Below are 25,106 nucleotides of genomic sequence, written 5' to 3' on the forward strand. Positions count from 1 at the left end.
CCTGCGTGTCGGAAGCAGCAGAATGTGCAGGCGCTTCACGCTCTATAACGGTACAAAGGAATCCAGCTTCGCATAATTAAAGCCACTGCTGGGAGGCTTGTAGGTACACTTACATCAAATGACTTTATTCTGTACGCTTACTGGCTACCCCAACATAAACAACATCCAAATGAAAAATCTGCTCCATCTGCCAGGCACAAAACCAACCCACAGTTCCCAAAACACTGAGCATTTGCATTTACCGTATAATCACGTAGAATCTCCAAACTGAAACACTGAAAGAGAAAACAACTGGAGCGGCTTTCTCCCGTTCGGTTATACAGCTTTTTGCAGGCCATCTTCAACAAATTAGCAGACGCGTTGCACCAAGCAGCAAATGTTTCACAAGCCAACCGAAGAAAATAACACACTGTTAATTACACACGCTGCTGAGACATATTAGCTGCGTGATTTACCATGCTAACGGTACGTAGCGGTGGCGTTCGCCGGGCTCATGGCGGCGGTCCGCAATTAAGTAGAATGAACAGTCGGATTACCAGGTAACAATGGCGAAGCTTTTGTATGACTTTTTTCTTAATTTTTGAATCAAATTTTCTCTGAATAACTGAATCCGCAGTCGATGCCATTACCAATAATATTGAATAAATACAGCGTACATTAATTTCCGTTTATGGATATGCCTCCCCGGGAACTGAGCACTGAGCAAAGCACAAGCGGCATTTACGGGAAATTCTTTTGTTACATTTTAAGTTTGAATGATGTTATTTCAATTTCATTTTAAATTTCATCTCTTTTTTATTACTGTCATTAAGTTATCCCATTGAACTGTTATTTATTGTGCTTCTAAAATTGCAATTTACATATTTTCCCTATAACATAGGAATCAAGTTGTCCTCGTTACTTTATATTTGGTATATGCTCGCGTTTTATGTGGTAAACTTATTGTATAATAAATTATGCATATAGAAATAAATGCATTCGCTTGCACAATGCAGTCTACGTTGTATTTCGTGTAGTTAATGAAATTATTATACTAAATGACAAATTTTAATTAAATGAACGCATGCCACCGCCCACCGGCAATTTTTTCGGAGCACGTGTTCCCCAACTGTCCAACATAACGAGCGCCTGCCCGCCCTGCCTATTCCGCCGTACAAAATTATATACCGCGGACATCCCAGCGGATACCGGCAAATGGATCGAAGCCTCGTGGAAGCATTACGCCGAATTATCCGTCAGCGATCATGCCGCCCAGACCGGCATCTTCCCGTTAAGCGGTATGCTTGACATAGTACCGTAATACATTCTCCCGATCGACCCCATTAACACACCATTAAGCGACATTGTAAATCCTGTCATTAATGTCACATCAAACCGATCAGCGCTAGTCAGAACAGAATGCATGCGCCGCTGGTGCGGCTCCTCAATCGCTGACGTCAGTGGCAAATCTCTGACATGGAGCGTGTTTGTACAACTGAAAGTTCGACAATCGTACAAATCCATTTTTGTGATCGTTGTACGTCCATTTGTTCAGCCATCCGCGGTCATTCGAGTCTCCCTTTGTTCGGCTAAACGCGCCTAATGCGTCCATCAGATCACTATTAATATGACGTATCAGAACGAAATCCCTACCCCAGACGATCAACAAAGTCGGCGTTTTGAACAATGTATTTATCAAACAACTTTTTTACCGAGAAAAAATCGGTCTTGTCGTCTCCAGAAGGAAGAATATTCGAATTTAAACAGCATCAGCAGAATGATAAGGTGCACCTGTTTGTTGATAAAATTTGTACGAATACTCTGTATATACTCTGTACATGTACAATCGGGCGGCAAACGAAAGTCTTGTATTTTATTTTTTACAGTTATCGCGATTTTTATTATTGATTCTTGCAAAAATATGTCACCAGATAAATTCTTTTATTATAAATTTACTAGATGTTTTTTAGAAATAGAGACTGAATGTCTTTTTAGAAATAACTGAATTTTTTTAACTGAATGTTTTTTAGAAATGTTGAGTAAAAATTTCAGTTTCAACGTGGATGAATTTTTAGTTTAATTTACAGTATTACGGTTTCAGCTTATATTTTCTTCAACAACGACCCCGATGTGCCGGGCGCCGCCCAGTACCGTGACCTCGTAGCCGAACTGGACCGCCACGGTGGTCCTTGGCGCTACGGCTCCTTCCACGGCACGCTGATCGTCGAAACCTCCCTGTACCTGCGCTATCTGACCAAACCTAGTTCCTGGAGAAGGGCGGCACGCTGGACAACCTGTCCTTACTGCATTTAAGCGGCTTGTCCGAGCACGACTACGACGTGGTGGTCAACTGCAGCTGACTGGGCGCCCGCGCCCTGGTGGAAGATGAGACCGTTATTCCGGTGCGCGGACAACTGGTGCGGGTGGATGCCCCGTGGGTGAAAGAATTCTACATGGTCGAGAGCAGCACGTACATCTACCCTAACCGCGAGACGGTGGTCCTGGGTGGCACCGCCAACCGGAAGACTGGGAGACGGCTGTGCGACCGGAAGAGACGGTGGCCATTAAGAAGCGCTGCTGTGCGGCGGTTCCCTCACTACAGGTAAACAGGAAGACCATCGCTAAAAGTGCAGTCCATTTATATACAGTCATTTATATAAGAAGGATATTGCACTGGGAAAGCTTTTGCTGTATGACTTTGTCAAGGATCGATGAAAAAGCACCCGCCGTGATGATTTCCACGTTCACCCAAGAGAAAAATAATTTTCCATGGGATAATGTTTTACAGCAACTCTGCAGAAAGCTCAGCTTTTTGAGTAAGTGCAAAAGTACAGTAAAATATAACGCTTGAATATGAAATGTATGACCTACACATACAACTGCTCAGCTGTTGTTCAAGTTGCCGAACGCTACAGAGAGGGACTAATAAATACTAATGCAGCTGAGTGTTTCTCATAATCTAGTCAAATTTGAAAGCGTTTCTACTGCGAAAATCATCGAAGTATTATACTAATTAACATACCGTACGGATTTGATTTTCATACTTTTCTCCGTCGGAGATATAGGGGGAAAAAGCAGTCTACTCGAACCATTCTCCTGTACTGCTGCCGTCAGCCGGCTGGAGTTTTACGTTGTGGCTAAACATGGTGCGTACGTTACGTTGTGGCTAAACGGTATGTACTGCCGTAACGTCACACTCCAGCTGGGTGACGGCAGCAGTGCCGTGAATTGGTTCGACTGACATGGTTTTCCCCCCTATATTACTGTATCGTCGGTGAAAGTTGTGTCGGGAATATACATACCGATTGTGCGACTTTTGCTGTCTGTTTTAGGATGTTTATGTTGTGTAAGAATGGGTCGGTCTGCGGCCGTGGCGGCCCGGTAACTGGAGAACGACAGTCTTCCGCTGGAATCCGATAAATCTTTGGAAGTGGTGCTTAACTACGGGCACGGTGGCAACCGGATCCCTCTGGCGTGGGGACGTGCCGTGCAAGCTACGCGGCTCGGTACATGAGGCATGAGCTGCTGGCGGCTCCCTCCTATATTCCCTCCTATATTTTATTGATCGGCTTATCTAGCTGATCCGTTCTTTGCTTGACATGCTGTAATTACGTACGTGACATACTGGGTGACAATCGAATTTGTCAGGGCTTCGCGTTCAGTACTGACCTTCATACGGAAATTAAATTCTAATTATGGAAACCATTTACGGTACTTTGTACCTTAAATGGTTTCCATAATTAGAATTTGATTTCCGTATGCAGATCGTGATCGCTATCGTTGCGCTTGGCACTTATTAACGCTACCCTGGGGAATAATTTTAGGGAGATTGAGGGATGGGAGCTTATTGCTGGCGGGGACTAATTACGGGAAATAGCGATCAATATGCGAATATAGTATATTGATCGCTAATTCATTATTTAATGTGGTTCTGTGACTCTTATCACCTGTGGAACAGCCATTTACTCATCGAGTAAGTGTTCTCACTCAGTAAATGAAATTTTACTACCGAGTGCTGTTCCACATAATCACAGTAATTTATTGGTGTAACGTCTTCTTCAATTCTGCCATAATGCATCTCTTCAAATCGTTTATAAATATCTGTTTTCTTGCTGGATTGCTGATTATAACTGTATTGTCAGCTCACAGTAAAAAGGAAGAACGGAAATGCCGAGGTAAGGATGTACTAGGAAATAGCACTCGCTTATGGTGGGTACGTAGCGAAGCGTAGCAGACAAACGCTTATATCATAAATTTATTAGGTAATCGCCGGTGCCAGTAAAGTATAGAAGTACTCGTAATTATTACTTAGCCAAAAAGCTTCATGGGTAAAGTTGCGGAGAGCAAGCGGTCTTTTACCGTATTGATACTTCCGTTGCGCGAGTTTTGTTGACAGAAATTTAAAAAAGAATAGATTAAATTATGCCTGCCGTCACCGCCTACTGAATTTCTTGTGTTGTCTGCACACTGAAAAACAAATTTTTCCAATTCAGCCATCTTCCCTTTTTTAACCCTAATAGGATCTGCGCTCCGTTCTACCAGTTCCCATGTCGGTGCATTTTTCTAGTTACTGTACTGTATTTCTTACGGACATTTTCTCTCGCTCTGTAGTCCATATTCCCTCATCCGTGTTCGTAAACATTTAAGTTTTCCGGCCGAGTTCACAGCTGACTTGCATGCACCTGTTTATGACTAGGATAATGTAAAGTTCAGTGAAAGTACTGCTGTAATTTCTGTTACGCACTCATTCTTACGGTGTTCTAAGTTATGTTAAAGGATCTCTTGTTCCACGGGTGCGTTTGGGCTGTCATTTAGTAACAACCTTCCGCAAGGAAAACAGATCAGCTTCTGCAGTGCGCTTGTGCACGTGCCGGGCTCCCGGTACGTCGTACGTGCCGGGCTCCCGGTACGTCGTACGTGCCGGGCTCCCGGTACGTCTTAATAGCCATTGATAACGTCATGCATATCGGCTGCAGCGACTTCATACCTGTGACGTTCGTAACAGGTGACGTCATAGCTGTTACTTCGGTAACGGGCACAGACACATTTCTGCATTTGTCCTGAATTTAGAAGACCTTTGCTACGGTCCGGTCGATGGACCTTAAAATTTTAACTTCAGTTAGCTGGCAACTGCCCACGGGGCCACGTGTAATCAATGCGCGCCAAGCTGATCAGAGCATGAAAAGGTGGCCTGGCTGCGTTTCCTTTGATGTACAGTACTTTCAGAATACAAAATTTTCTGATATGGTGCCCTTTAGCTTGTCATTTTCTAGCGTAGGAGGGTATTTCTCAGCGAATGCCAATCTGGTAACATATGGTTCAGGTAATGTAAGTGTGTAGCAGACTTTGCCCATCTTCGACTTTTCCCATCCCCATTTCATCCCCATCTGTCGTGCGCAACTCCCATCCCAGCACATCTCCAGCCACCTTAGTTCACCAGCCCTGTCCAGCTTTGAGGCCCCATTTTCAGCCCATTTTTTTAAAAACTTTTAGTACTGTAAATTGTTGAAGATTAACCAAAGTGAAAAAATTAACGCGTAAAAATCAACCCGTAGCGCAGAAATTCCAGGCGAATTGAGAATGTTAAACCGCAAACAGCTTAAAATCCGCGCGGAAGCGCGGAAATTTTTTATTTTTTTCGACTGAAAATATGAATTTCCGTGAGTTTAGCTAAGAAAATCATGAAAATTTAAAAAATTGATTTAAAAATCGTTCTTCTTGATCCCATCCCATCTTCCAACATTATCAGCCCATCTCAGCCCATCCGCTGCTTGTCCTCATCCCATCCCCATTTCATCTAAAAAAGGGATGGGCTGGAAAAGATGGGGAAAATTTTCAGCCCAACCAAAAGATGGGCAAAGTCTGGTGTGTAGTTTAATTATCTTGCCGCTAGTCACTAGCGTTAGCTTCATTCAGTAGCAAAACATGTAGTGCAAAGCTTTACAGTTTTGAGTTTACTTTAAAACTTATAGGATGTGTGAGTATATTGGAAAAGATCAGCAAACGCCTCCCGACCCTCGGGATCCATAATCACTTCAGTCCCAATAGCGTCATCGAAGAGGAAGTGAATGCCGCCTGCAAAGCAGCAGAGTTAACCGAGGAACATCTTTTCGTAAGTGTTTTTACTTTGTATTTAATTTTATATGCTTGTTTTTACATTTTTTATATTTTATATTGCAGTGTTATTACATGATCAACGCGCTTAATCAGACGTTTAGCGTGCCAGTTTTGAAGGAGCTCGCGTCTGGGATGTCCTCACTGGGTGCATGCAAGAGACTTCAAAAGGTGGACCCGAAAATATGCGAAGGGAAGCATTGTGAGTAACGATATTTTGCACGTATGATAATTCTTAAATTATGAATATATGATGATAGTACGACCACGGACTACGGAGGGTGTTTCAGCGTTTCCAGAGCTTCTTAAAAGTGTGTCCAGTTTCTGGAAAAATTTCTTGCAAATCGACTTTGGGCAGAGTGTGGCTATAAGCATTTTAGCACAACGACCCACTATAGTTTAAATGCTTTTCACAGATTTTGGTGAGAATTTAGCGCAAGATGTTTCCCCTGTTGCCTTTTGATCTAAGGGCTCCGACGTTTGTCCTTTAACTAGGCAAAATTTGGATAACACGTCAGTTCTCTGACCTCGTTTTGTTGCTCGACAATTTGCTGAACGACAAACCGGTATTTCTGAATAATGCAGCCTGCGAAGAATTGCTTTTCGAAAACTTTGGTGCCCGAAGTTTTCTGAAACTATTTTGTTGACTAACAGCTTACCTATCGGTCTGGTTTCTAGGTTTCTTGGCCTTTTGGGTGTTTTTTCTTGGATTTCTTGGCTCGCCTTGGTTTCCTAGCTTGCCTTAGGTCCTCATGTTCCTCTTTTGTTCCGTTCCGCTACCTATATCGGTTAATGTTTTCATTATGGCTGCGTGCGCGGATAAACACGGGTGTTGGCTGCGTGCACGGGTAATTAATTTAGTCTTATTTTTTAAAAAGTATTTACTAATAATTTAACGCTTTATTTTCTTTATTTGGTTTTTTACATAATCACTATAGAAATTTCTGACAAAATCCATACATTTTTAACAAAAATACAGGTAAGTAGTAGCCGGTTCCATTCGAGAAAAAAAATGTTCATGCTTTCTCCATCCAGAAGATGTCCTCAGGATGGGTCTTTTTTTATTTTTTATGTTTCTTATACTTTCTTGTGTATGCTTAAGGTTTTCTTATGTTTGGTTACGATTTCTCATGTTTTATTAAGTCAGCAGATTGTCGTCAGCAAATTGCCAGGGTTCAGTAAACTGTCGTTTAACAACCTGTCGATCATCGGATCATCGTTTTATCGAAATGTCGGGTAAACATTTTGTCGGTCAACAATAAGTCGTCATCACGTTTAAGTCAGCAAGATCGAGATAGCGGTCAGGAAATTCAGCAACGGTCACCGACGAACCATCAAACATCGCTTTATTGTGGTACAGGTGGATTACATAAACCACTTCACTGGTGCCCGCTGAGAAATTGTCGTTGAACGGTTGCAGCAAGGTGTATGGTGTACAATGTATATCCCTTATACCCCGTCCCCGTGGTTGTAGTATTAAATTCATGGTTCGAAAATTTAAATTTCACTGCAGCAGTTTTTACTACAGATGCAAATACAATGTTATCTACGGGAACGGAAAACCATGAAGAAGGATATGCAAAACAATCTGATCGTTCTCAAAAGGAGCCAAAGGATACCGTGACAGCAGCTCACCCGTCTAGTCCGATTGGCGGTGAATGGACATGGCGCGAACATTGTGTTCAAATAATCATCGGCCTCCTTGTCTGTGCTGGCATCGGTAAGCCGATACCAAAATTGCCGATACCAAAATTTCCGATACCATAAATCCGATCCTCCGCTACCGCTCTAGCGGACGAAAATGGGTAGCTAAAAAAAGTAGTTAAATAAGTTAAATCGGTAGAAGTAAATCGGTAGTTAAAATTTAAACGGTGCTACACTTTCTGGAGCATTCCAAAAAGTGGATTTGTGATTTTACACACTACGCGATTGGTTTTTGAATAGGATTGCGCTTCGGTTAATTATTCATTATGGCTGCGTGCATGGGTAAACACGGACGTTGGCTGTGTGCACGCGTGACCTTTTTGAGTCCGCACGGGCGCCGGCTCCGTGCACGGAAATCGTCAGTGGGTGCACGGGATTTTAGTTTTTACATTCACATTGGGATATTTATCGAATATTTTTAAATTTTATTTTCAAAATTTCCTATAATTTCATAGCTTTTTTCACAATTTATCCAACATAGATTGACTTTTCAGCCCTTTTTTTTGAGACATATTGTGCCATAACCGAGGTGCTGTCAGAAAAAATAAAGCTTAGGGGTCGGGCCTCTGTCAGTTCTACCGGTGCAGAAATTTAATTGGGCGATGTTCATGGCTTCGAATGTTCTTCAGGCGTTTCGCGTCATTTCCGGTTCGTATGTTACCGTTCCTGGGTCAAGCCCGCAATGACCACCACCCGCAAACATACGTGGTGTCACTGCGATAGCAAAGATTCACCGTATTCAATGCCCTTCTCTTTTCAGCACCGTTCCATGGCCCCCTTCACCTCGATTGTGCCTGATTTAAGTTCAATAAATGACCTTTAGGCGCATGGTTTGGCGCACGCAGCCAAACCACGTGCAAACACCTGTGCACGTACGCAACCAGCACCGTGTTTTCCCGTGCACGTAGACATCGACCTTAATTATTTGCAATTACGCTTTCACTTTCTAACTAACTTTTTGCTAAAAGATCGGAGAAAAATTCCGCTACGCTAAGGAAAAGATCGGAGAAAACTTCCGCGGTGCTAAGGATTTCGTCGCTTTGCCCGATAAACAGTTTCCTGATCCGCTGCGCTATGATAATTGTAGAATTTTTCCTACAGTATATCTCTTTTTACGATGGAACCATCGGAGTTGTCGGACAGAGTGGAAGCCTCCGATGGCTTATCAGACCAGCTCGGGTTTAAACTTATTTTCGGCTAAAACGATCACTAGGCTGCATTCGTCAATTAAATGACAATTAACGAGTTAATTGATGTTAATGTTAGCTGGAGGACATGCGCTCCCGCTCTGTCTCCTTTCGCCGTGTGTTGCGAGTTACGTGAGTCTGTTGGTGGCGCTGCGCGTCGCCGTGGCGCTTAGATCAAAGCGGCCGTCGTCATGCACGGGCATGCTGTTTGCACTTGGTACTGTTCGTGTACCCGCATTGCATGGTTCTGCAGTTCTCACTGCTGTCTGTCTTTGCTCCTTCGATATCGTGTGCGCGCGAGTGATCTCTGTTCTTTTACCACCCGCCTCACCCTGCTGTTTTCTTCTGCTGTTATTTCGCACTTGCTCAACTGTTATTCGCACTTGCTCAATAAAGGGGCCTTCGGTTGCGCAGGGCACTGGTCGCTCTCTTCTGCCGACCCCCGGTCGGCCGGCTTCTCGCTGACCCACGGTCACCGCACACAGCCGATCACAGAGAGCACCAGCCTCCCAGCAGCCGGGGCTCCAGTGCCCCCAGTGGAGTCCGGAAGCGGTAACATTAAGCCGACGTTTCTACAAAGTTACAACCTTACAATTCCAACTAAAACAACAACAAAAAATAGTTGAAAAACTGCAGAGTTCATTCAGCGCATGCCAACATCTCTTTTCTCGTTTACGTAATAAAAGATGTCCTTTACCAAATAAAACAGTTAAAAAAATTAACATGTTTTGTACGGGAAAAAAGTGGGCTACCGATCATTCCGTTTTCATTTCGGCCGTAATTCACTTCGCCCGCCATTTACTTTGACCGACGCTTACTTCGGCGTGCGGAAATTTCGGCCATCATTCAACGATTCAATGGACTATAATCAGCAAAATGCAAACCTACTATTAGCTAATAGTCAGGTGTTACGACAAATGGTTTGTGAGGTACAAATCCGTCACAGGAGGAACTGTGTTTAAATGGAAATGCTAGACATCGCTATTTGCTGATGCATTCGCCCGCCGTCGCGGGGTGGTAGGGTGGGTTGCATTCAGTCATCGATTTTTGCTTTTGATCGGATCAAGATAGCCTTCTTGCATATTTTATAACATAATCTAATTCTGGTCTGTGTTATTTCTTTTTAGTTTTCGGGATGGCGATATCCTGGCGTACGAAGGAGCGCTTTCCTGGTTCGGGATGAGCTTTTCTCCCGTGCCGCGATGAAGCGTCCTTCTCGGAAAATGAGCCATGGGCTGTCTTCATGCGGACTTCTCTCTATCCGCTTTCTATTTAAATACCGCCGAAAACGACAGATTTCTCAGCAGTATGCGTTGCCCATACAGTACAGCGGGCGTTGCCGATGCTGACTAGGGTGTTTGCTGTAAATGGCAATGCCCATAGACATTCTGTAGCATAAAAAAGTTTTATTTTGTTTTAATCAGCCAAACAGGAATACGTAAATGCAATAACTTTATGAAACAGTTCAAAAAAGTACTTTAAACTGGGGTTTAGAAGTGGTCAACACATTGACCGCTGGTCAGCAAACAAAAAATAAAAACTACCAAAACTCGTTTCCATGTACCTATTTCGACAACTTCTACGATAGAATATACAGAGAATAAATTGTGTTAACGCCATTTCTTTGCCATAGTTTTTATTACCACTGTATATTGTAATACTGGCATTATACTGCACAAAATTACTCTTTAAGTAGTGTAGCATCACAACTGCTTAATTTCTGGCACGCGTAGTTGCCTTTATGATGCCTGCATCGTCCGCGGTTGCACTTTTCCTGGATTTGGCTGCATGTGCCAGTATCAAAAAGAGGCGGGGATGGTGCGGCTCCAGTGGTGATAGGCGCCCAACGCCGCCCGTTCAGATACGAGCGGTCACTAGCAGTTGGAAACGCACTAGTAGCCCGAAGCAACCCGTAAGGCTGCCGCAAAGGTCAAAATCACCAATGTGCACATTAGTTTGAGGACCCGTGTGGTTTGCAAGTGCCAAAGGCTCGTCAGAATTAAAATTCCCATGTTTTTTCGAAGCTACCCGGCTCCCAAGTTACTTATGCATCGCTAGCGTAGGTAGTAACGCGGCACAGCGCACAGTGCTGTGCTGCCATTTTATATAGTTCCATACTCTATTTCCTTGAACATTTTACTGTCAGGAGACAGACAAGTTTTGAGACGATTGTGTTTTTACGCCGACCGCCATGGTTGCTGATCAGAAAAACGCTTTTTGTCGACCACCGGAACCGTGTGGCGCATGTATGTATGAACAAACCGGCAGCAACTTGATTCGATTACGTAATAAGTAGCTGCTGCCGAAATTACACCCGTTCGTGTACTTAAAACCCTTCGTGGGAAATGGTGTTGGCACGCAACACATGTTTTTGAAGGACTGTGGTCTTCTATTGTGCAACTTACAAAACTCGTGTTAACCTTTGTGGATAAAGGATTGTCATTTGTACCTTGTTGATTTATCTTCGGTTTGATTGTTCATTCAAAAACTAGTTAATTAGCAAGACTTAAAATGAAAAAATAAGAAAACATAATTACATAAGAACCAAAGGAAACATATGAAAAACATAAGAACCGAAAGAAAGCGTAAGAAATCAGAAAAAAATAAGAAAACATGAAAAATAAGAAACCGTATTAATACACAAGAATAACATGAAAATAACAAAAAGAAAACATAAAAATACATCCATTTAGATTTCATGGATTATCGAGATTTGAAATGTACAGTTTTCGAAATGAATGAACACCGTTGCGTACAGCAACTACCGTGAGCAACCCATGCAGGCAGCAGGTTCGGTAGTTTTGGAAGTCGTTCAATCTCTTCAGACTATAACTCAAAGAACAAATGCAGAAAGAAATTTTGTTTTGAGAAATAGAAAGTTCGGGTAAAACGTAAAACGCGGAACGAGATGTCATCGATTTACGCTTTCTGCCTTTAAAATAGTCGTCTATGGAGCAGTTTGCCATACACTTGTAGGCTTAGCTAATTCATTAAATCATGTAACGGAACGCATGGAATTTGTGTACCACAATAGCACGAGAATACTGGTTACGCGGTTTTTCAGTTTGCCAGTGATTGCAGTGAATAAAGGTTTCCCGGTTGGTTGGGTTTGTATTTTAATAGTATGAACTGATCGTGCCCAAAGTGGCTATGCGGGAGTGACTATAGCCCACTCCCGTTATATTAACTGAAACCCCCACATTTCATGACTTACTGTTACCGAATATCAGGAAAGTATTCCCTCGCATCTCCAAACCGTCTCCGTGTTTATTTACACAGCAATCCAAGCGATTCATCTGGCTACGCCATGCGAGGAATTTCTCTTACAAATTGGTTGCAGGCTACGGTTGTAGGAAGTTAACTATTTTAGAATGAACTGAGAGAGACGTAGCCTTACCGGGCCACTTCCCCACTTACCTATCTGCAGATATTAACTTTTGCGCTGAAAGTAGCTACGCAATACGCACTATCCTATATCTTAAATCGACATTACTGTACCTAAAATTTTTCTAGCTTCACGTCGGTCTTTATAGTGCTAGCATCAAGGTGCAATTCCCTAGCAAATTAGTTGAGCGAGACAAAAACAATTTTTTGGCAACGTAGTAGTGTTACTAGTGTAGTAACCGGTAGCATAATCATTCTTTTGATGTACTCGTATCTTGAACTGCACGCAACTCAAAGCCGCGTTATACGACTTGCCAAGCCTGTTTAGCGTTTATAAGAGGCGCTCTAGCGTCAACGAAAATCAGAAATTTCGGGATGCCGTCGCTGGGTGGCTTGCCGTGTTGCGCACACTCGTGGCTGTGAGCAGTGATTTGAAGGGTAGTACTAATTAATGTTACTGGTAGTGGTAGTGGTAGTGGTAGCATGTAATCGCTCTGAGGCGCAGGTCTGAAATTTACTTTAAACTAGGAAAATGCGTCGATTGGTTCATTGGCAGACCGGAACGCAGCGTTTCTTTTTCTCGTAGCTTAGCAGCGCGTCCCAAGTTTTGGCCTTCTGCATAAATTTTTGATTTTTTTCGTCTGCTTAAACATAAAGTGTAGAACAAACAGATTTCTTTCACTTACGCTCTAAAAGCAAAGCTGGCTAAGTAGGAAAGAAAACTATAAAACGCCCTTTGCGAATTTATGGTTGGCGCTCTGAAATCTTATTTTACACTGGCACAGTGGCTAACTATGCAAGTGTTGCCACGGGCCTAATTTTTTAAACGCGTGCATGCAAAACGGTTTTTAAATCGCTGCAATATTAGGCATTATACTTAACTTATCAGCAACATTCTGTAAGCGATATCAGAATTACAAATTACTTTCTGCGCAGGAAAGTTCCGACAAATACTGGCACACAAAATGGTTACCCTGAAACGAGCAATTTCGATCTGATAAAAAAGTTCCCTTTTTATGTGATGAGGTCACTTCCTCGTATATTGCATGCGGCATGGAAGGACGCAGCGGTCAAAAAGAGTTCTGCGCATTTTATCGTGCATTTTTCGCGCGTCATTGTCGTGTTACATTCGGCCACATGCGATCGCTTCGGTTAGCCCTCATTTCGACTGTTGCTAATTTCGGCCATAACTCAATTCGGCGACTGCTCTTCCGTGTGACAAATTTTAGCTTATTTATCTTTTCTGGTGTTTTCTAATTCTTTCTTACATTTTCATGTTTTTCCGAAAAAGCTTAGGTTTCTCAGCTTGGGTTTTTAGCAGAAATCTAGGTAACAGACAACAGGGATCGTCGGAATGGAAGCGAGAGTGAGTGCCAGCGGAAATGCAGTGTGACCGAACTGGATGCTAGTAAATTATGTCATACAAGGAAATAACAATAACGTCATATAAGGAAGTAAAATGACGTCATACGAGGAAGCAAAAAATGCCGCCATATAATGCAGTCTTTGGATGAATTTGCACCAGTTCGGCCTCGGAAAACTTCGCACCTGTAACGTGAGCAAAAGGAAAAAAGAGGCAGGCAGGGTGGGACCCGTCTGTGGTGCAGTTTCGTTAGGCGACAACAATAATGAAACAAAAAGACCCCGTTGACTCACAGTAGCTCTTGTGGCGTAACTAGAGACCAGAGTGGCGTACACCGTAATCATCGATTCGTGGCATTGGGCGGCAAATAGTTCGAACTTCGAACGCCCTGGTGCATGACGCCAGGTGCGCTAGTTAAGGGGGTGGCCTTATAGCGGGAGTGCCACAAATTCGGTAATTACGGTATGTACATGCTTTTCAATTGGTCTACCGATCACTTACGAATTGATATTTGGCCGCTTATACTTTGGCTGTGCCCATTTCGATCGAAGTTTTCAGCACCACCTCCTTGTGTGACGTCATTTCTTACTTCCGTAACCGACAGACAGACAGACACTTTTTAATTTTGGCTGAATTAGAGAACCATCGCTGCGCTCCGGTCGAAACCTGCTGGGGAATTTCACGAGAATTATATGTGCCAGGTATCGTTCCTTTACTTTACCAAAACGTCTTTATTTCCTTTAATTTATTTTTTAAATGTCCAAGTTCTTAGCTACAAGAAAACAGGGCACATTAAGGCACATTCTTAATTTGACGCACATTAATGAGCTCTGTTCAAGGTAACTGTTTTTTTGCAGTTTTTCCATTCAAAAATGGAGATATTCATGTCTGTATCCCGGACAATTTCCGACTCAATCCAGTTTTTAAAAAACAATTTGTGAAAAAGTTCAACGTACTGTGAGATTTTGTTTTAATTTTCTTGGGTATACCAGACCAACATTTTGTTCAACCACCCGGTAAAACACCCGTTCGCACATAAGGTGGAACAACAAATTTTGTAAATTCCATAACTGCCACAGCGCCTCTTCGTGTGCCCGGCTGCAGTTAACCGATATCATAATGATTTCCCGATAACACTACTACTTGTGGCAGTATCGTAATCGCTACCCCTACCAGTACCACTAACATTAATTAGTACTACTCGTGATTTGAATACTCACTTCGTCTTTCATTTTAATGCATGGAAAAGAACATTACTTTCCTATGGGAATGGTACATACCGAGTTGTTCGTATAATTATGCGGAGCCAAATTCTTTGATCGTACCGACTCTCTTTGTTAAGCGTGAGACACCGCCTCAGCGTGCGCATTTTTAGCAGGTTAGCTGCGTGTCGGAACACGCAGGCGGCTTTTGTGACGTGCGCTTTGGTATTTTAAGTGGCACATTTTTAGTGCATATTTTGCTCAATACAGATTGTGAGACGCGAACTGTTGAATTAACAGTTTAACACACAGTTCCTAATGTTAGTACAGCTACACTACAAACAATCAGATAGGAAAGCCTACTGGCTATTTTGATCCAAAAAACCATACAAGTAAGACATCACATTCTACAAGCATGGATATGATTTATGTTTCCTTATTTTAGTTAATTTTTTAACATTCCTAAATACAGAGATGAAAGGAAAACCAAATTCGGGTGAGATTGAGCCAGCGGCCCATCCCCAATAATTCATAAACAAAAAAGCCCACTGGAAAGCATTATAAATGCTACCGTCACCTTGTGCAGACGCACGTTCCATCGAATTCTCCAAATAAATAAATCTCTGCTTATCTTTGGTTAATTAAGCATAATGCTGTCTTAACAAAAACACCTGCCCATTCCGAAGAAGAAAAACAAGCAGCTACGCATTCAAAGCATTCGAGATCTATGCACACGTAGTTGTCCAACCACTAACCAAATGGTGGCTCTGCTTAAATGACGTGCAGATACGCTTCCTGCATGATCCACTCGTCGAGACGATCGTTGATGCGGAACCAGCATTCGTACAGGCCGGCATCCTTCCATGTGGCGCTGTCGATCTTCATCGTCGAGCTGCACCTACCCTCTTCGTCGGCGCTGAACTCAAAACGCCCATTAAATCCCCACCACGACATGGCCTTATCGGCGACTTCCGAAATTGATTTGGCAACAAGTAAGTAATTTCCAGCGCGCCACAGGAAGCGAGTTCGTAGACGTCCGGGGAGAAAGTTGAAGCGCACTGCGCAGACCATCTCCGCTGGGTCGCCGTAGCGGACGGTGACGTTTTTCATCGGCAGATTGAAGACGTTGTGGCGGAAGAGGGTCGCGCTGACCCAGTAGCGCTGTGTCACCACATACTGGCTCCCGTTGAAGTGCTGGCATTCGTACAGTCCTGTGGCCGCGTACGTAAAGTTTGGCAGCGCAATGGAAAACGCACCAGTAGTCCGATCGTGCATTGCGCCATGCATAATAAATTCCGCCGGATTGTGATCTTTCGTCAAGTTGCAACAATGATTCACTTCCTGGAACCCTTCACTGACGACCTCGATGTCTCGAATAAGAGGAACCTGCCAATCGTTGCGGGCGTACGCCGGCGGTTTCCGGATGTCATAAACCTGTTAGCAAAGTCGACAATTAACACAAACGCATTATTATTTGTAGCTTGCAACAACGATATCAGGAGATTAAAGCCAAGAAAATCCCAACTGCGGACGATCGCCTAAAGAAAGGCCAATCAAAACGGCAAGATTTCACGACGAAGCGAATCTGACCGTGGAAAGCAAACAAGCTTGTTCACCCCGTAACAGTAACAGGACACATAACAAAAAATTTCTCGCGTAATATTAAAGTCTTGATATCCCAGATACGCACCCTTTGCGTGTTGTAACTGTTGTTGGTGTTGTTGCAGGGAATCAGCAGTGTGCCACCCTCCGGCGCTCGAATAACCTCAGTCCCCGGCGGCCATTCCGCGATCGGGTATCCCTGGGACGACGGACCACGGCCGTAACCCTGCAGATGCATGGTTCCGCTCCCGTTACGTTGTTTGGCTTCGTTCAAGATCTGGTTCACTACGACAAAAAATAGGGCTAAATGGAAGCAGAATGAGCGCAGCTGGTCGCAACTGCATGGTCCCTTCACCTTAGTTACACGAAGCTGCGGTGATACTTTGTACGACACATACTGACATAAAATACCGATAATATCTAAATACAGCGGATGCAAGGAAAACACAGCTACGTTTTCCGAAATAAAATAAGTTCTAGAGATAGAAGGGAGATATCATATTCATGTCGGAGGAAAGTGAATAACACAAACTAAACAAGGCAAACTAACGATTAACTAATCAGCCGTATTAAATTCGTGATTCTCGCCGGGACTGCAGACTGGCAGTGTGTCATTTTGACGTCACTAACAAACAGGGATTTTACGGTACGTCAACAGGAGAACTACGCATTCGCTCTGTTTCTGTTCGTGTGCTATCATATGGGCGGTGGTGTAATACCGTGGCCACAGCACTGCCACTTAATTTAAGGAAACTGTAAACATTTTTATCACACATTCGTCGCCTCGTTTGCAGAGAATAGTTTTCTGTATATTTTTATGTATCTGCCCAATTAACAAAGAGCAAAGTTTACGAACGCGCGCTATTTAAAAAGTGCCGGGATGAGCGCTTGTTGTTACGGGCCCACGATGACTTCCCGGCGTAGCTTAGGCGTACGGCTCCCAACCGCCACAGGGCGCCATCCGGGCGAGAATCGTCAATTCGCAGTTTCGATTTTCGATTACCAAAAAATATAACGTTAATGGGAGCAACATCCGGTTGCAGGAATAATAAGCCTCAATTCTCAATACTGTATTGTCGAGTCAACGCGCCACCTTTTTTTACAGTGAGTCATATCCGAGTAGCATGTTAAGTCACTGTAAAAAAAGGTGGCAAGTTGACTCGACAACACAGAAATCTGAGAAAATTCCGCCGTGCCCACTGTCCATACCCAGTGGCGTTACGTGGTTAATAATTTGGGCATGGCCCGCCCCAAACGATGAAGTCATTGGACATTCAAGAAACCGGGTGGGAGCGTGGCCAGCGCACACGGATCGTCGGTTACTTTGATCTCGAAGTACAAAGGAGCCGATACTCATGTGCGCGGCCCGGCCCCTGAAGCGTTCCTTAAACCTGTGGAAAATACAGTACTAATATGGTCGTAATGCATTGCATGACCTTGCGTTCCAATTTCACCCGCTCTGTTTTCAGCTGCTTTCTCGTTGCACCCACACTTTGTCGCCTTTATTTTGGCATCGTAATAATTTATGATTAATTCTACTGAATGTCGTGTAACGTTACATGGTTGAAACAAATTTGTGAGTGCGAAGAGAGGACATGACGATAAAACGTCAGACAGCAGTATACAAGCGGAATCCGCCTGGGCAGGCGACCGGGCGCCGTAAAACGCATTTAATCAAGGGAGCAGACAGAAATTCGTTAGACACACGCTCTGTCTAACTCTGTACTCTTGATTAAAAGCGGTGCCCGTTTTACGGTTTACGGCGGACTTCGCCGACTCACTAGTGATTACACAGTTACAAACTGGTGCTACTATTAGAGTTGCCCGAAAGTGTACAAGCTTGTCCGGTAATTTCTGACAAATCAATACAGCGAAGTTTACAAATTCACGACGTAGTGTAGTGGAAACGGTCATAGCGCAAACTCCGCGCTAAATATCTGCTGCTTACACCTTTACGTAGGAAATTACCGGACAAGATTGTACATCATTAGATGCTATAACTTAATTTGTAATTGTGCAGTACGGAAAATGACTGGTTCAACCTAACAGTGACTGAACAACCGGGGAAATGAAGCATGAATCGTCAATCATGCTGTTCAAAGCTAGATTCGGAATTCTCATTCCTCTTGTGCGCGACGGTTCTTTCACGTGTTAGGTCCACGCAGACTTACTGCACATTCCGACACACACGAATGGCGTATGCGCAATATCGTGCCGGGAGAAAGGAAACAACGAAGTTGCCTTAACAAAAATGTAACATTTCTACTTACATTTTTCCACAGTTAGACCTTTCTGTCCCTGAGCTGGACAAGTGCCGATGCCAAGTACGCAGAAGGCCAGCACAACCACGACAGCAACCACGAGAAGAAGTCCCATTATCGAAGATTAGTCAGGATGGAAATGATACAACGGGAACAAAACAAACTCGAGTGCCTGATAGTATCAGAAAATGTTAAGTTTTATCAGGCACAACGAAAATTATGAGCACAACGACAACGCACAAGTTCAATCAGGCACAAATTTATCAGGCACAATGACAACGCACAGTTCAACGCACAGGCTGCAGGCACAACCGCACAAGTTCAATTCGTGATGCGCAGCGGAGTGGCAGCCGCCATAGATGTTGACGTACGGTAATTAAGCATGTAGTCTACTCCAACTGGAGGGGCGGAGCCCCAGTCAAACGGATGAAATGAACCGGTTCAATTCGTCAGTTGCTCCAGTAGGGGCGTTCCCACCAGTTTCAGTGAAGTATACCACTTGCTTAACACGCGAAGATCGTTGCACTTCAGGCGTCCTGTTACAGTATACTGCAGCCATCACTCTACAGAGCATGTTACGCTTCTTGATCAATTACGGGACTACGCTGGCTTCTGGGCATCTCTTATGGTTAGCTGCCTGTCTTGTAAATCTAGCAAAAAATAACAACAAAGAAATCCTACAACAGGAAAATCTCTTCTATTTTACGCACGAAGCTTTAGCTGCTGAGATTTTGAGTGATTTGGGCTGCCGTGAGGAAATCAGTTGCATTTTGCGTTCGTAATCACCTTTCCGTTCATCCGACCGCTGTTGTTTTAGAGATCCGAAATATCCGAGTATAACATGACGGTTTAGTATTTTTTATAGAATGCTTATAATTTCCTATCTATCATAAAGATAGAGAATTGTCTCACCTGTATCGAAAAACCTTAAAACCAAAAATGTCTAGGTATACCTGATTTCTTGCCGGTAATTTTTGCGCATTCTCATTTTTTCGTAGCAACTTTGAGCACCATTGTACGGCAACAGTAACTGTTAGTTAGCACATAAATTTTTGTTCGAAATCTAAAAGTGAACACCGATATTCACGCAGACCCTGACCAGTATACTTGCATATGGCGAAAAAGCCATTCTTTGCTCGGTTTCATCTTCGAAATAAATCCTGGTATCTTACGGAAACCTTCTCTGATGTAAAGTTTCCAATGATAAACGTTTCCCCCATTTATCTCCGCATTTTGATACGGTTTCGCTCGCAGAAACTGACGATACAAGACGTGCGAACAGTTGCACGGAAGATGTTGTACGGTTGTGCCTGACCGGCGTCCTTGTCTCTTGTGTATGTAGAGGCAGGTTTACTGTCAAGGCTCTGCCGCTCTACATTAGTGCAGACAGACGGTGCTGTCTGTCTGCACTAATGTAGAGCGGCAATGGTCGAGTCTAATTGTCATAATTTCTCGCCAATACTGAGTATAATAAAAATAGTACAGAAATTTATCGGATTTATACCTAATTCCACGCCGGTAATTTTTGTGTGTTTTCGTGTTTTCGTTGCAGATACTCTGTATGTGCGAAATTGTACAAAGCATAAAATGGTAGTTAAAACGTAATTTGTGTACGAGAACTAAACACGAAAACCAGAAGCAATATTCTATATGCATAGAAGGCATGAATATATAAACATAGAACACATTCTATGTTTAATACCTTCGTTAAAGCAAATTTTTATACCCTACGGAAACCTCCTTTGATGCAAAGTTCCCAGTGACCAACACCTCACCTTCCTTCTTCGGCGCATTCAGGTACGGTTTGGCTCGCAGAAACTGACGATACCAGACATGCGAACAGTTGCACGGAGGATGTTGTACCTGACCGGCGTCCTTGCCCGCTAACCAGTGACACTTCTTAGCGCCATCTTCCGATTCCCGCATGGATAGATGAACCTGCTGCTGGCTATCATCCAGCCGTAAACTCTGCAAATTCTCCAGACTGAACGTGTACGGCTCTAGGGACTGGATGACGGCTGACGCAATCTGGATCATGCGGATCTGCGGCAAATAGTCAAAATCGTGTTTCTTGATCACCAGTCCACAGAAGCGCTGAATAACCAGTCGCACTAATAGGGTATGGTTCCCAGTTGGCGCACTTTAGAGATGGCCATCTTGGTCGAACACTATATCGTCAAACTGACCAGCTGCTGGCGAACCGGGTCGACGACGTCAGCGTGCACGGGGTCTGTCACGTTGTCCCGTTCATCCAGCTTGAGGGTCACCGCGCGATTGGGACTGACGGCCTTCAACTGGTTCGTCATGGCAGTCAGAAAGGTGCGGTTGTGATACGAGCACGACAGCTCGATGAACGTTCGAGACATTGGTCGCAGGAGAAATTGGTTAGGACTAGTCTTGTTACACGAGTAGCGTCCTGGATTGCAGAGATAACTGGTGGGCGATGCACCGTATGCTGTGCATTCTTCCCACGTCAACGCATCTGTGCGAAACGGGAAGACTAGTGCGGACGGTGCTGGGGTTGCCGGCGAAGCAGTAGTGGCTTGTGACGGTTGGAGGTTGCAATCGGTTTCCAGTTCATCACGTGCGGTTTTGAGAAAAAAACGTTTTGCTTGCTACGAAGCCTTGGTATTTTACCGAATAGTGCAAATGTACAGAGTAGCACGTCACGGATTGCCTTACCTGCTAACGTAAGTGAGCTTTGCAAAATGCCGGTAACAGCCAGGAAAAAAGCTAATCGCGCCATTCGGAATTGATCTTTTGCTGTGGTTCGATGAATGAATGTACAACAAACAAATAAATCTTAGCGTATTTCCGGTAGTGGTAGATAAAAAGCTGGTTTAGGATGGCATAATTAGCGACACAAATTAAACGCTGTTACGGTTATCGGAAAATATATGTAGATTTAATAATTCGACGTCGCTGTCTTAGTTTAAGCTAATGACTCCGCGGCGCACATCTACTCCAGTCTTAGAACAAACGTTGTGCTTCCTCCCCACATCTAATCGTAATTACTGCCCTACGCAGTACACAGAAACTGAGCCGCCCGCAACATTAACAACCTTTGAAACTTCTCAGGCTGTAAATCTGATTTGGCGAGCTGATGATCCATCGATCATATGTAGCCAACAACGGAAACTATCAGCAGTGTTATACGGACCTTAACCGTGGTGCATATTAAAGCGATATAATCCAAAGGTATGCGAGTACGGGTCACTATGCGCTGTGTTCTCATTGTCGCTGCATTAAGTGATAAGTACTTATATGTAATTAAATTTGATACTTATTATTGTTATTATTCATTTGAATGCAGTTATTTTCGAAAAAATTAATGTTACTAAAAGCATCCAGTTACCAAAAGGATCACGTGTTTAGGCTCAACTTGGGACAGCCATAGATGTTACAGCGGAAGCGGGCCAGTGCTTACATTGCTCTGACTTTATTTAGTTTTTAATTTTTTTGTTTGTTCTTACATAAATCTTACGTATGGTACCATCTGACGCCTTACAAACTGCAGTTATATTTGTCTACACTCTCCCCATTCTGATAAATCCGAAACTGTAAATTGCACTGATGACTTTAGATCCTTTTTCCACCTGCAGTCAGTACAAGCAGCTACAAGCTGACCCGTCGAAGCGCAGAGTAGACAAATGGAACAGAGGCTCGAGTCTCAGTATCCATCTTCTCCACTGCTCAGAATCTGACGACCGTAAATCACAGCAGCATTGGTGACCTTACTGTACCAACCGGCACCTGCACAGCTGCATGCACGCTGAATTAGGTACGGTGACTATTTACTTTGTGCGATGCTAGACAGTGTTATCGATGGAGAACTATGTACAGTTTGCAGAACGCTTCCGGCTCGTGTGAGTATTTGCGGTTTCTCATGGGTGGTAATGTTACAGAGTCGGCTTTATGTATCGAGCAAATCGGTGGCTGTCGGTGGCTGCTAATGCAGAATTCTTGCAATTTTTTATAAATATCAGTTTATATGCCATTATTCTTTGCGGTCGTTTTAGTGAAATGCTATGATAAGTGAATGAGCGATGGTCGTTTAGGTGAAACAACCGAAATATTGAATTCCTCAAACCGATTCCCTCCGGTACTTTTCTTGCGATTATAAAGTAAATCGTAAATGCCCTTTACGAAGTATATATTTAAAATTTTTAAAAATGCTTGAACAGTAGCGCTGGTAAAATCAATTGAAAACCTGTCCTGTGTAAAAATCAAACGTCAAAATGTTCGCTATAGAGAAAAAGCTTCAAAATAAAGCTTCCACGGAAGTGAAACTTCAAAATCCTGAGATCGCATAAATTTCTGTGACATTCTGTGCATAGGAATTCAAGGTCAGTGCTAAACTGTTAGGATTATATTTTGCTTATTCAACGAAGCGACAACATTTCGCACCACTGGTTCGCACACGGTATCATCTTTTATTCGTCGCGTAATAAAATGGCAATTTGAATGAATAAGTTACATTACACATCGCACATATATAAATTCTGCCACATCTCAGCAAAATGCATCATGCATTGGCCAAACACTGAAAACCGCAAGCGGACTAAACTCTGAGTTCACAACTGTGCAAAGGCTCAATAATTCAACCAGCTTTGTGATTATTATGCCGATACGTATAAATTGGTTGTAAACGAACTGACTACTAGTCTTAAGGAAAATCTTGGAAGTCATAACCAATTGCTCGGACGTCGGCATCATCACTGCTCCCGCTACCGGCCTCGGCGCCTCCGGTGTTCGTCCCGGTAGTCCCGGCAGACGCTCCCGACAAAGCTGGAATACAACATTTTTATGGGATTTTGTCGTTGTGCGCTTGTTTCAACCGTGGTCTTTCCGCCCATATTGCGCGCATAAACACGTGCGTAAACCATTTTTTTTGTAAGCGAGCGGTTTGTTTTTAGGTAGGAATGAGCTAGAGATCGATTCATGGCTTAATTGCACGGTATGCTTTATTAAGTGGTCCAGAATTATAGATTATATATTGCCTAAATTCTGCTACGGTTGCTCACATTAATTTTAAAATGTCGGTCTCACCTTGTAAAAGGGGAAGAATTTGGGCCAGCTGAGACATCAAGTCCCCTCCGCCGTCCGGTGGCGGTGGAGGAGGGTCACCACCATCCTGTTTCTCGGGATCGGGCGGTGCCGCTCCAGACGACGAAGGATTCAGCATTTTCAGTAGTTGTAAAATCAGCAAGATATTCTTTAACATTTGCGCCAGATCGGGGGACTGCCGCTTCTTCCGCTCAATAAGCGCTAGCAACAAAAAATCCTTCATGTTCAACTCAATTCTGTCTGTTGTGAGAATTTTATATACCAAAAAGCGAAATGAAATGCATCACTTTACTGTTGTTTGGGAAACAAAACCGATCATGTAAAAGTCAATTAAACTGGCCAAATAATCAAATGTCAGAACAAGCGTACTTACGAAACGCTGTTGAAGGTTCTCAGTTTCAGTTAAAAATTTATAAGAAATGTTAAGACACTGAACCTGACTGGTGAGTTGAGACAATCACACACATTACAGTATACAGTACAATTACGTACATTAAAAAACACAAAAATGCGCGTCAAAGTGAAATTTCTACTTGATATGTACACGAAGCAGAATTATCTCAAACATTACACGAAGTAGAATTATCTCAAACATGATAATATTATCAGACAATAGCAATGGCACCATTAACAGTGGGCGCGCTAATTTTCCCACGTACCTTCATGGTGGGAACCGGCCAGCGCCGATTTCAGAACCAATGCCGCATGATCTACCGGTAATCCCTGAACGGAATAGGACAGCAGGAAGATCGTGGTACAGCATGCATAGAATATCTTGGAGGTATGCATGGCAGCAGTCTGGTTCCGAAAGTGGAAGGCAAAACAATGCAAGATGGCCGATGCCACATGGGCGATATGTATATCTGTATAACATATGTATCAGCATAACCCGGAATATATTGTATAAGCTAAACAAACACGTTGGTGTTTGGGTTTTAAGAAAGGCAAACTAAGGTACCCTCTACCCTGCGGGGGTTTGAAAACTGAACTTCGACCACGTTTTTATTATTATGACGGTGCCTGCCTTTCCTATATATGGCTAGATATTTGGTGATTTGTGTACGTAAGAAAACTTGACCTTTGTATACTTTTTTGTGGTCCTCATCAGGAAAAAAGTATTACTTCTAAAGTGCTAATTCTAAATTATTAATTCTAAACTATTCTAAAGTATTAATTCTAAAAAGTATTAATTTGCAAAACAGTAATAATTGCTGTTTTGCATTAATTCTTCTACAGTATTAAC

The 25,106-nt window shown here is 43.2% G+C and overlaps 3 protein-coding genes and 1 pseudogene across 8 annotated transcripts; 2 read left to right on the forward strand and 2 right to left on the reverse strand.

Annotated features, from left to right (window-relative positions):
* The first annotated feature begins 1,063 nt into the window (after window positions 1-1,063).
* LOC129592821 (D-aspartate oxidase-like) lies at window positions 1,064-3,573 on the forward strand (annotated as a pseudogene).
* Window positions 3,574-3,792: 219 nt separating this feature from the next.
* Window positions 3,793-10,408, forward strand: LOC129592871 (uncharacterized). Of its 3 annotated transcripts, XR_008691016.1 has the most exons (6): window positions 3,793-3,952; window positions 4,122-4,154; window positions 5,952-6,091; window positions 6,160-6,295; window positions 7,622-7,813; window positions 10,112-10,408. XR_008691016.1 is itself a non-coding variant. In XM_055489011.1 (5 exons), exons 1-5 carry the CDS (start codon window positions 4,052-4,054, stop codon window positions 10,165-10,167), a joined length of 627 nt encoding a protein of 208 aa, XP_055344986.1. In that variant the 5' UTR covers window positions 4,042-4,051; the 3' UTR covers window positions 10,168-10,408. The 3 variants fall into 3 exon arrangements, 2 of the variants coding, with proteins under 2 accessions (XP_055344986.1, XP_055344987.1); XM_055489011.1 differs by lacking the exon at window positions 3,793-3,952 and having other exon boundaries at window positions 4,042-4,154; XM_055489012.1 differs by lacking the exons at window positions 3,793-3,952; window positions 10,112-10,408 and adding an exon at window positions 8,766-8,834 and having other exon boundaries at window positions 4,042-4,154; window positions 7,622-7,898.
* Window positions 10,409-15,408: 5,000 nt separating this feature from the next.
* Window positions 15,409-21,785, reverse strand: LOC129592846 (uncharacterized). 4 transcript variants are annotated; one of them, XM_055488975.1, is made up of 4 exons: window positions 21,479-21,785; window positions 20,572-21,411; window positions 16,624-16,820; window positions 15,409-16,367 (listed from the first exon to the last, which is right to left on the reverse strand). In XM_055488975.1, the coding sequence occupies exons 2-4, from the start codon at window positions 20,831-20,833 to the stop codon at window positions 15,705-15,707; spliced, it is 1,122 nt and encodes a 373-aa protein (XP_055344950.1). In that variant the 5' UTR covers window positions 20,834-21,411; window positions 21,479-21,785; the 3' UTR covers window positions 15,409-15,704. The 4 variants fall into 4 exon arrangements, with proteins under 4 accessions (XP_055344950.1, XP_055344952.1, XP_055344954.1 ...); XM_055488977.1 differs by lacking the exon at window positions 21,479-21,785 and adding an exon at window positions 18,806-18,968 and having other exon boundaries at window positions 20,572-20,712; XM_055488979.1 differs by lacking the exon at window positions 20,572-21,411.
* A 1,430-nt stretch (window positions 21,786-23,215) lies between these two features.
* Window positions 23,216-24,696, reverse strand: LOC129592850 (uncharacterized). Its single transcript, XM_055488986.1, has 3 exons — window positions 24,523-24,696; window positions 23,846-24,064; window positions 23,216-23,584 (listed from the first exon to the last, which is right to left on the reverse strand). Exons 1-3 carry the CDS (start codon window positions 24,650-24,652, stop codon window positions 23,463-23,465), a joined length of 471 nt encoding a protein of 156 aa, XP_055344961.1. The 5' UTR covers window positions 24,653-24,696; the 3' UTR covers window positions 23,216-23,462.
* Window positions 24,697-25,106: the final 410 nt, after the last annotated feature.

This window comes from Paramacrobiotus metropolitanus, unplaced genomic scaffold (assembly GCF_019649055.1).
Source record: "Paramacrobiotus metropolitanus isolate TYO unplaced genomic scaffold, Prichtersi_v1.0 Parri_scaffold0000056, whole genome shotgun sequence".
NCBI lineage: Eukaryota > Metazoa > Tardigrada > Eutardigrada > Parachela > Macrobiotidae > Paramacrobiotus > Paramacrobiotus metropolitanus.

What these genes read in the sequence shown, in the direction of transcription:
- LOC129592871 (XM_055489011.1), top strand. Translation starts at nt 4,052, where the DNA reads ATGCATCTCTTCAAATCGTTTATAAATATCTGTTTTCTTGCTGGATTG. An exon ending in TAACCGAGGAACATCTTTTC is followed by an intron (nt 6,092 to 6,159) that starts GTAAGTGTTTTT and finishes TTTATATTGCAG; the next exon opens with TGTTATTACATGATCAACGC. An exon ending in CCTTGTCTGTGCTGGCATCG is followed by an intron (nt 7,814 to 10,111) that starts GTAAGCCGATAC and finishes ATTTCTTTTTAG; the next exon opens with TTTTCGGGATGGCGATATCC.
- LOC129592846 (XM_055488975.1), bottom strand. Translation starts at nt 20,833, where the DNA reads ATGATCCAGATTGCGTCAGCCGTCATCCAGTCCCTAGAGCCGTACACG. An exon ending in GAATGCGCCGAAGAAGGAAG is followed by an intron (nt 16,821 to 20,571) that starts GTGAGGTGTTGG and finishes TTTTTGTCGTAG; the next exon opens with TGAACCAGATCTTGAACGAA. An exon ending in ACAGTTACAACACGCAAAGG is followed by an intron (nt 16,368 to 16,623) that starts GTGCGTATCTGG and finishes CTTTGCTAACAG; the next exon opens with GTTTATGACATCCGGAAACC.
- LOC129592850 (XM_055488986.1), bottom strand. Translation starts at nt 24,652, where the DNA reads ATGCATACCTCCAAGATATTCTATGCATGCTGTACCACGATCTTCCTG. An exon ending in GGCCGGTTCCCACCATGAAG is followed by an intron (nt 24,065 to 24,522) that starts GTACGTGGGAAA and finishes TTTTGTTGCTAG; the next exon opens with CGCTTATTGAGCGGAAGAAG. An exon ending in AATTCTTCCCCTTTTACAAG is followed by an intron (nt 23,585 to 23,845) that starts GTGAGACCGACA and finishes GTTGTATTCCAG; the next exon opens with CTTTGTCGGGAGCGTCTGCC.